Below are 9,928 nucleotides of genomic sequence, written 5' to 3'. Positions count from 1 at the left end.
GAGTACTTTACCCTTTAATCTTTAGGAAACTTATGAAGGAGTTCACAATGTGCGTTTTTGCTCAAAGGAGCTGAAATATGGGCTACTACGAAATGCGTGCTTGAGTAAACAAGTAATGTGATCTGCAGGAAGCTTCCTCGGCGTTGCTGTTTAAACATTGTCTACATGTTTCTTTCTTGGAGTTTTTAGGGCCCTCGGGTTTCGTACTTCCTTATAGGCCCTTACAAGCATTGGTGAGAGTTGCTCAAGTGGCTTTCAGATGGTGAGACTGCACTGCATTTTCCAAAAGTGTTCTTTGCCTACAGGAATAGGATTTGGAGACCGCACAAACACCTTCTGTGGCACCCCTGAATTTCTGGCTCCGGAAGTCCTGACGGACATCTCATACACTCGGGCAGTAGACTGGTGGGGGCTGGGTGTACTCATTTATGAGATGCTTGTTGGTGAGGTAAGGCCACCCCTCTCTAAGAGGATCTCACTGAGCAGGCTGCGGGAGTAGTACCTGAGATAATATTTTGCTGAATGTAGCCAACTACTTATTAGTATTTATATTGGATTTTTCTCATTCTTAGTGCTTGCCAAATGATGAATCCATAACTAATGAATCCATAAAACTCCCTGCTATTCTCATCCCTATTTAATAGTGAGAAAAGGGTGGTAGTGGATTAAATAATAAACTGTCACAATTGCAGTCACCGTTCCCTGGAGATGATGAGGAGGAGGTCTTTGACAGTATTGTCAATGATGAAGTCCGCTATCCACGATTCCTTTCATCTGAGGCACTTTCTATCATTCGTAAGGTAATGGGCTTGAAGGGTCCCTGGGAACCTAGGGAATTGGCATTTACAGTGTAAGTGGATCCAGAGGAACTCCATTAGGACCAGATAGCATTTGTGTGTGTAATCTGGAGCTGCCTACTAAGGAAGGATTTAAAATTTAAATGTATTTTTCCTTTCCAATCGTCTCTCCTTTCTGCTAGCCTTCTGCCCAAGGATGACTGAGCAGGCTTCGTACTGCGGTCTGTCATTGCTCAGCCTGAAACAGAGAAGTGTTGTGTCAAGGGCGGGACTGTCAGCCCGTCAGTGGGGCTGGCTTGATCCAGTGTTCGAATGTGACCCAGCAGTCACAGGGGCACAGTGAAGATGAGATGCTTTATGCAGTTTACAGCAGGTACCTTAACGATGTTGGCAAGTTGTTAAGGAGGAAGTATTACTAGCAGGTTATGACCGTGCTGCAAAGTGAGAATGAGAAGATGCTGAGATCCATCCAAGGGGTAACGGGTTTAAACTGAAAGTGGGGAGGTTTAGATTAGATATCAGGAAAAAATTCTTCCCTGAGACCGTGGGGAGGCACTGGGACAGGTTGCCCAGAGAAGCTGTGGATGCCCCATCCCTGGGAGTGTCCAAGGCCAGGCTGGATGAGGCTTGGAGCAACCTGGTCTAGTGGAAGGTGTCCCTGCCCATGGCAGGGGGGTGGGACTGGATGGTCTTTAAGGTCCCTTCGAACCCAGACCGTTTTATGATTCTGTGATCTCCTTTCTTTTTATCCCTGGAACATTATTTCTGTCCATCCTTGTTCCAGTTGTTTAATCTTGAACTGCTATTTCCTGCAGCTTCTTCGGAAGTGTCCAGAGCGTAGGCTGGGAGCAGGGGAAAAAGATGCTGAAGAGATTAAAATCCAGGCTTTTTTTAAGGTAAGAACTTGCTTTATTCCTCCCCCTCATTTCTTGTGTTTTGAGCTGAGTGTGATTTGCTTTCTGTCAGTATTGTGGCATATTTCCATGCGAGATCTTTGTGGTAGCACCTCATTGCTGTATTCAGGAATATGTGTTTCAATTCAGGTTTGAAATGACATCCCCCAAGTATGTTTTCTGGGATCTGTAAGCTTCCAGAGCCAGTTTATTTCTGACTGTGCTGCTTCTGTGTACAAATACACCTACCTTTTGAGCCATCAACAAATACCCCTTTTTAAACCAAACTGCAGGAGTCAAAGGTGCTGTCTAGCAACGACTGATTTCCAGTCACTATGATGGCACCTGCATTTGCAGGATATACGTGAATCCTAAGAGAAAATGAGGTTAAAGACACATTTGCTTTGGGTCAAGGGTAATGTCGGTTCCAGGCAAAGGTGTTACCATTCCTCCTTGTCATTACCCATCTGCCAGAGGTTATTGGCCTTATAGCCCCTGGTTGGCTTGGCACTGGAGTAAGAAAAGAACTTGGATGTCAGCAGAAATTGCTGGGAAGTCCACAGATCCACCTGGCCACGGCTGCACTTTAGTGTTGTCCCTCCTGAATATACTTTGGGCTGTAGCTTTGTTCTGTGGTGTTCTGAAGAACAGCCTTAGACTGCATGGAATCTGTACTACCCGGCCTGCACCAGCTGTTTGCTTGGGCCTTCTTTTTTTCAATTCTCTTTTTTTTTTAATTAGTAGAAGTAAGACATGTTGCAAATGATCTGGAAGGGAGGCTGCAGTCCCCCACTTACTTTCACATTTCATAAATAATGTCAATCTGGCCTGTTTGCTTCCTTCTCTTCCAGGAAATTGATTGGGCTGCCTTGCTTGCCAGAGCTCTGAAGCCCCCTTTTGTGCCCACTTTAAGAGACCCGACCGACATTAGCAACTTCGACGAAGAGTTTACATCGCAGAAGCCAATCCTCACTCCTCCAGAGGAGGTTACTCTCATAACCCGTAAGGAGCAGGCTGTCTTCAAGGACTTTGACTTTGTCTCCAGTTACCTTTTAGATGCTTGATTCCGGTGCTGTGAGAAACGCGGACAGGTTGTTCCCATCTTGAGCGTGCAGAGAGGACTTGGCATGGGCAATGGAAAGGTCAACAGAACCGGTAGTGCTGATGCCCCCAGGATGAGAGCGCCCCGCAAGCTGCGTGAACCTACTGTGCTGTTTTCAGCCTCATTTGTTGGAAGGCTGCTGGATGTCAATCATTTATGGAGTTCTTAATGTTTGTCTGGATGTATCTTCTGCCGCCACTGAATATAGATGGAAACGTGGAACTTCAGATGGACTTAATGAAATCAAATCATCGCTGCAACTCAGGTTACTCTGCACAAGGCCAAAGTAAGTAGCACAGCTTTGTAAAGCTGCATGGGAGCAGGGGGATGGCCGCTTCTTGCCTGTTTTCTAGAAAAGATACGCCACGTTCCCTCCTTGTAATGGTTTTATGCCCATTCCCACTCATAATTACGTATGCCAAGAAGGAGCAGATTTTAACACAACCAAGATAATGAAGTTTGGGTTTGATAATGATCCAAGTCATATATCCTAAGGAAAAGGAGCGTCTTTCTACTTCTTTGAAGATGCTAAATCTTAGCAATTGTTTTTAATGATATAAAAAAGCTTTGCACATGCTATTTTTTTTTCCTTTTTTTTTAAATAAAGATACCTTTTCTTTAATGAAATTTCAGCTTTTTCTCTCCTTGGTGTTAGCTGACTGTTTCAGGTCAGGGCTAGCCGTATTCTGCTCAACAGGCAGGATTTTATTTTTCTCTGTAAATGTCAGTAGTAGTATTTTCTTCCTTCCTTCTCACTCGTCTGTGTACACACTGCATCGTGGCATCAGCTGCCACGTACAAATGACTGCAGTCGCCTCTCCACAGATTTTATCAGTGTGTGTATCCTGTGTCTTTTCTGGGATAGTTAAATAACGATAGTGTTAATATTTGAAAATCAGTAAGTTAAAGGTGATTTCATTTGCCTGGTAACGTATCTTGCAATTATACTTTATAAGATAAATCTTCTCTTACGTTCATAAAGTTAGCTTGTTGGGCAAAAAAAGGAAGGGTATGCTGATGACAAAGAGGGAGGCACAGCTGTTACTCTCAGTTCGTCTTTGATAGAGGTAGACAGAAGTTGAACTAACCCAATTGTGCTGTAGCTGGAGATAAGGTTTGGGTGCAGCTAGTGAGTTGTCATTATTAAATCACGGCTGGTCCAAATGCTTCAGAATTCAGAGAGATAAGAGCTGTGTTTGTGCACAACATAATTCTCACTGAACCTAGATTCTCTATTTTCAGAGCCAAGTATAACTGCTTCTGAAAATTCCCGCGTGCAAATATCCTTTCAACCTCCTGTTCTGCCTTGCAGCATAATGGCCTGTTTAAAGTGGGATACACATCCTCCTCACTCTTGTTTGAACAGTAATTGTTGGCTTGCTCTTGGCCAACCCTGTGTTTTGTGATTTTTCTCAAGGTCAAGGCTTCTGTGAAGTGGTAAGTAGCAGAGTGGATTGTTAGCACAGGTGAAACCTACAACATAGATTCAAACAGAGACATAACCAAAAAAGGCATATTTAATCTTTAATTTATAGTTTAAATTAGGGTAAAAAGACTGTAAATTACCATCCCAGCGCATTTTAAAACCAAATTACCAAACAGCAAAACTATGTTTTGAGCTGTAGTACATACTGTTAATTTTTTATTTGACTGATACCCGAAGAACCAGCAATTGCTGCGTGGCAGATGAGCCGTGCTTTAGCAGGCACCACAGTGACACAAACGAACTGCAGATCCTTTCTGGACGGTATAGTGTTATCATGAAAACAATTCTCAGTGTTCTGATATCCCTCTGACAGGAGTTTCTACCCTGAACAAAACAGACACAACAGGTTACAAACTCTGGAGTTGGTCAAAAAGGGATCCTTCTGGTCTGTCGGGCTGTATTGGTCACTACACTGTCCTTTCATGAGTGCTCATCAGCTGGAAACCCTGAGTGTGTCCTACCAGCTTGCCAGATGTGCTTTTGAGCTGGTGTTAATTCCTGAGCCAAGGCAATTAAGGCACCAATTTTTAACTAAGGTTTTATTGTGGTGCTGTTGTGTTTTGGTTTTTTGGGTTGTTTTGGCTTTTTCTTAACAGAAAAGGGTCAGGATCAAATTCACATCACAGCCTTTTCTGGTTTTAAAGCTCAATTTGGTCATCCCAAACTTCCTTTTAGTTCCTCGTGAAAACTTGAACATGACCTTTCATTACAAAGCTTGCTGCTGTCCTCGAAAGCTATCAGCACCCCCTAATCTCAGTGACACAAACAGGACCCAGGATCCTTCCCCTTGCATTGAAACTGTATTCTTCTACTAAAATCTCACTAGTATGTTGAGGTAAGTAATACTACCAGCAGTGCTACTTGAGCTAGGCAAGAAGTACCCGCCTCTGCTGGTTCTCTCCCCACAACCTACAGGAAAGACCTGAGCACGAAGTGATCTGCGGAAGTAAATTAAGTAAGCAAGTATTACTTGGAAATAGCGGATGAAGTATCCACAAAGAAAAGTGGATGGTATCACTCTTTACTGCCTTCATTTAAAATAGTTTGTGAATTGTTAACAGCATCATCAGCTTAAAGAACAAACTGTTAGGAAGCTGGTCAGGGCATCACAAATAGAGGCTAATTATCACGTTCCGAGTTTGGTGCCTTACAGCTGTTTCTCGTGCACATTAACACTATTAAGCCTCAAATCTTTGTGAAAAGCATGAATTTTAGGCACGTGGTCAAAATGAAATTTGCTTCTGACTGTCCAAATATTTACTCAAATATTTCTGTTTGTGGCCAACACTCCTGACCGAAGGCACTGCAGTTCTTGCAGCGAGAACTATGCTGAAGGAAGGCCACAGGAACTACATTGATTCTGGCTGGTTTTGTCTGTAATAGCTCTGTACCCTAGCAGCAAAAGGAGAGGGAAACCTGGGGGATAAGAAGTGAACACAGCTGCTCACACTACTCTTCCATCTCTTCTGGAGAGATGCGGATACAGTTAAGAAAAGGAAGTAAACGTAGAGAGGTACCTTTGCTCAGTGCAGACACCAGCGCTGCTGGCCTTCCCCGAACCCGTGTTACTCATGTGTAGACAATAACCCTGACTGTGCTTGAAATGTTACTTGCAGGATGAACAGGCTGTGGAACAGGTTGCATAGTTCATGATGTACTAAAGTTGGTGCAAGAAAAACAGCAGCCAGCACACCAGTAAAGCTTTACCCAGCGACCTGCAGCTGTGTTGGCGCTCCACCAGGTAGATACTACCGTGGCTAGACAGGCTCGTTGTTCCTGTGAAAGTAGATTGTCTCCCACGCAGTGAGGTGGCATGAACAGAAGAATCTCCAAAGATTGAGGACTATCCCTTGGTCAAAGGGATTCTCCAACTCGGAGTGTCGCAGGTAGGCGATGCGGTGATGTGACATGAATTCCCAGGTGGTGGTGTTGCATGAGATCAGATAGAGGTGTGACAGCAGCAGCAGCAGGACGACAATGGTGAATATGACGATCAGGATGAAGGACACGAGGAGGAAAATGTTGTGCCGCAGCCAGTTCCAGGACTGTTCAAAGTAGAGGCCTGACCTTTCAATTCAGAGAAATCAATCCACGGTTAAAGATGTAGAACTAGTTATATAAGCCGAGCAAACCTGATGGCACATTTAACTTTGGTTCATAATTGAGCTTCTGATAATCGTAGTACAGAGTTCTGCTACTAGAAACTCTTAAGAAACTGCACCAGTATTCACTTAGAATCCAAGAAGTTTAAAAGATGCTGGTTCCCCTGACAGCTGGGAGGGACAATCACCTTCTGGTAACTCCTCGCCTGAACAGGCATACAGCCCCGTTGGAGTTTCCAGTACTCAGACTTGTAAATAAGGATAGCATTACACTAACTGAAGCAAAATTAATTCGCTTTTGTACTGTTGTTAATTCTCTTAATTTAAGCTTAATACAAAGATGAACAATGAAACCCAAACTATCAGATTCTGATCAGCTATTGATCAGCTACGTCACTCCTCAGCAGAACAGCTCATCTCCAGGATGCAGGAGAGGGCGAAGATACAAAGCCAAAGCCAATCCAAGGCGTCACTGCTGTGTTTTACATAAACCCTTCGGTGCGGCTCAAGGAGCACCAGAGCGTTTAGCAATCTCAGAGGTCAAAGTGCCACCCCCAGGCCTTACCAAGCAACGTGACCTCCCCACAGCAGAACTACAAGCTGCACGCTCAAGTAGATGACAAAGAAGGGGTGATTGTTCTCTCCTACACAGTTCTCAATCCAGGGACAGTGATGGTCGTAACGCCGTACGCAGTGCCGGCACAGCTGGCAGTGCTTGGCTCGCATTGGTTGCTGCAAAACAAAACCAAACACCAGCAATTGTCCACTGCTTCCACACCCTGTCTGGCAGAAGACAACGCTGTGCACCATCGTCTTCCTCCATGGCAGTACTGTCCCCAGAGCGCTCCATTTGGAGATAACAGCACAGCATAAACATTGCCAAGACAACTTCAAGGGCTCGTGATTCCCCTGGTACAGACCCACACGAGTGAGATTTCAAATTAAATGACTCTCCTATGCTGCTGCTGTGTATACATTTTCTTTATAATAATCTACCTATTTATAAGAAGTCCAGTGTGCAAAGGAGGGCAGTAGAGCCAATCAGTCTGTTCAGGAAAGCATGAGTGGAGCACTGAGGTGAAAATCTCGGACCACCGCTATTGACTACAGCGGGCAGGGATGGGATGTTTCCATAGAGGAGGTAAGTGTCTCTATTTCTGGGTGAGTACAAGACGCTTGCATGGAAAAACAGCTCAAGTACCAGGAATACAGGAGATGAAAGACCTGGCTGAGGAAAGTAGTGCCTCCTAGGATTTGTTTCCCTGGAGTGTATATACGTTTTGCCAGCTTTCCCTCTTGAAGTAAGTTCACTTCTGGTAGACACAATTTGGGAATTTATGGAAACTGGGATAACGCATGATTTTATTAAACTGATAAGGATCACTGAAAATACGCCTTTCTAGGCTTTAGGCAAACTGTTTTGAGAGCTAACTTAATTGCTCCAATTTTGCTTTCATGCTCTCTCTTACAATTCAGGCTGTTCTGTTGTGTTTAGGCCTCCAAACAAGCTCACAGCTACCAACAGTTCTTATACGTCATGTTCAACTGCTTTTCTGACTCTACCAAGATCTCTTCAAAATAACATTCTGACAATACTGTAAGGTCTCACTGATGTGACAATAAGAATGTAAAATACCATTTTCTCATGGCAAAAGAAGTTTCTTGTTTCAGTAAGTCAGCAGGGACTTGTTTCAGCCTCAGAAAACTAACATGCATGTCAATACCCATCACTACTACATCTTTAGCTACACAATTCATTTGGATCACTCTTCAATTCAGAACTCTATTGGAATTCAATTTATGACTTGTACTTACTTTTTCTGTGAGGTTTTCAGCAGGGGGGTGACCCTTTGACAGAATTAATCAGATCTGCCATGCCTCCAAACCCCTAAGCAGCGAGCAGCAATGACAGAGCAGAAAAACACCAGCAACAGCAGCTGAACAAAGATGTTGGCCAAAAAAGTGTAATCTTGTAAATCGCTCAGCCCGTCCTCTCCTAGCGTGTTAGGAATGCCTACCTTCACCATGCAGTAACCACAGCGCCGCATCTTAATACTGCTTGGAGCTTGGGGTATCGCCGTGCTTTGTTCTTCACTCGTGCCTGCCTATAAGAAACAGAAAGGGAGTGAGGAGGGAGGTTTTGTGTGCTGCTGCCTGAAGCACAGTAGCTATTATCGCACTTGGCATGACTGAGTTGTCTGGATCCTTTAACTTAACAGTTAAGTGGTGCTGGCTATCTCTGTCGTTACGAAAGTTAAAATACTTCCTTACAATTCCTGTGGAAGCTGCTGTATAAATACTGTGGTGTGAAATTCCACTGCAGAGTGTTAAGGGACGTGGAGAACAGGCTACAGTAACCATCAAAACAGTGTTGGCACAGAGGCAGAAATAATTGTGGACAAGACACCACACCGACCCCGATGCTGCTGCGCTTTGGGACAAAAATAAATAGGGTTAGACTTCACTTCCAAACACTGTTATGATGCCTCTGTAGTAAGGGAGGGATAGTAATTCATAACACAGCCAACATTTATATTAATGATGGATGATTGATACTGCTTTTGTCCTAACACAGCCTGCAAGGCGGTGAACCTGGAGTAGACAACCTCTCGGTTAATGAAACTGCATCTCCATTTACCTCAGTGTAACTTGTGTACGTGTCTGCTGAGAGGGCAACAAATCCATAAACCTCTCCATTTACCTCAGTGTAACTTGTTTGTGTACGTGTCTGCCGAGAGGGCAACAAATCCATAAACGGTTCAATAAATAGAGCTGCAGAGCCCGCTTTATTCCCAGCTCGCCATTCAATTCGGGTTTTTTGCGCTTGTACCACTTAGCGGTGGTTAGCATAGGGTAGGTCACGTATATATTCCATAGGGTAGGTCACGTATACATTCCATAGGGTAGGTCATGTATGCATTCCATAGGGTCATGCAGCCTCTGACGGGAGAGGATTCAGATGGCACAGGGGGGTTCCAGCAGGAGTGTGGTGTAAGACACACCGCCTGTGAACCCGACTGCAGTTACAGATCATCCATCAGACACTCTGCCCTGATCTCCAGGGGTCTGTGTTATGGTTCCTTTATGCCAAGTGCAACAGACACTGTTTCAGATTGTTCTTACCTAGCAGAGTGGGAAAATGGAAACAAAGCTTATAGATTTTATAGCCTCACCGCTTGCTTCCGTTCATGAAGTGATATACCTTCACTTCCTCCTCAGCCTTCACAAAACCCGGATCCATGAGAGACACCTTGAAGTACAGCAGGACCGAGCACAAAACCAGTAAGACGAAGACCAGTGGCTGCAGCAGCTCTCCACGCTCCTCTTGCTTCTGCAGATCTGCAAGGTACCCAAAAAGAGAGCCGTACCGCCATGTAAAGGGGCGACGGTTCAGTTCTCTGGCCTGGTCCCGCACCTACGGGACTGGGAGAAAACGGGCGGCGAGAGAACGTGGGATGAGAAGGGGAGAAGCGGGTAAGGGAAGGGGCTCCCGAGCGCCCCACAGCCCCCTCTGCCCGGCGGGCCCCGAGGCCGAAGCCGGGCGGACC

At 44.8% G+C, this 9,928-nt stretch overlaps 2 protein-coding genes across 2 annotated transcripts in view; one reads left to right on the top strand and one right to left on the bottom strand.

The window, feature by feature from the left end:
- The window catches only part of PKN3 (protein kinase N3), a 16,082-nt gene extending 13,243 nt beyond the window's left edge, over positions 1–2,839 (top strand). The window contains exons 18-21 of the mRNA XM_010160672.1: positions 306–448; positions 693–800; positions 1,613–1,693; positions 2,542–2,839. Of these exons, the coding sequence (XP_010158974.1) occupies positions 306–448; positions 693–800; positions 1,613–1,693; positions 2,542–2,754 (545 nt within the window). The 3' untranslated portion in view covers positions 2,755–2,839. The remainder of the gene's footprint in view (positions 1–305; positions 449–692; positions 801–1,612; positions 1,694–2,541) is intronic.
- Positions 2,840–5,976: 3,137 nt separating this feature from the next.
- On the bottom strand, positions 5,977–9,795 carry ZDHHC12 (zinc finger, DHHC-type containing 12; the record flags this gene model as incomplete). The annotated part of the gene is made up of 4 exons (XM_010160671.1): positions 5,977–6,345; positions 6,946–7,112; positions 8,399–8,485; positions 9,583–9,795. Coding segments are annotated over 4 exons (777 nt in total), but the record flags the coding sequence as incomplete, so codon positions are not given.
- Between the last annotated feature and the right edge of the window lie 133 nt (positions 9,796–9,928).

The sequence above is a fragment of the Eurypyga helias genome, unplaced genomic scaffold, assembly GCF_000690775.1.
Source record: "Eurypyga helias isolate BGI_N326 unplaced genomic scaffold, ASM69077v1 scaffold12771, whole genome shotgun sequence".
NCBI classification, from domain to species: domain Eukaryota; kingdom Metazoa; phylum Chordata; class Aves; order Eurypygiformes; family Eurypygidae; genus Eurypyga; species Eurypyga helias.
Note: the sequence above shows the minus strand (reverse complement) of the source record. Positions and strands in the feature narration are given on the sequence as shown.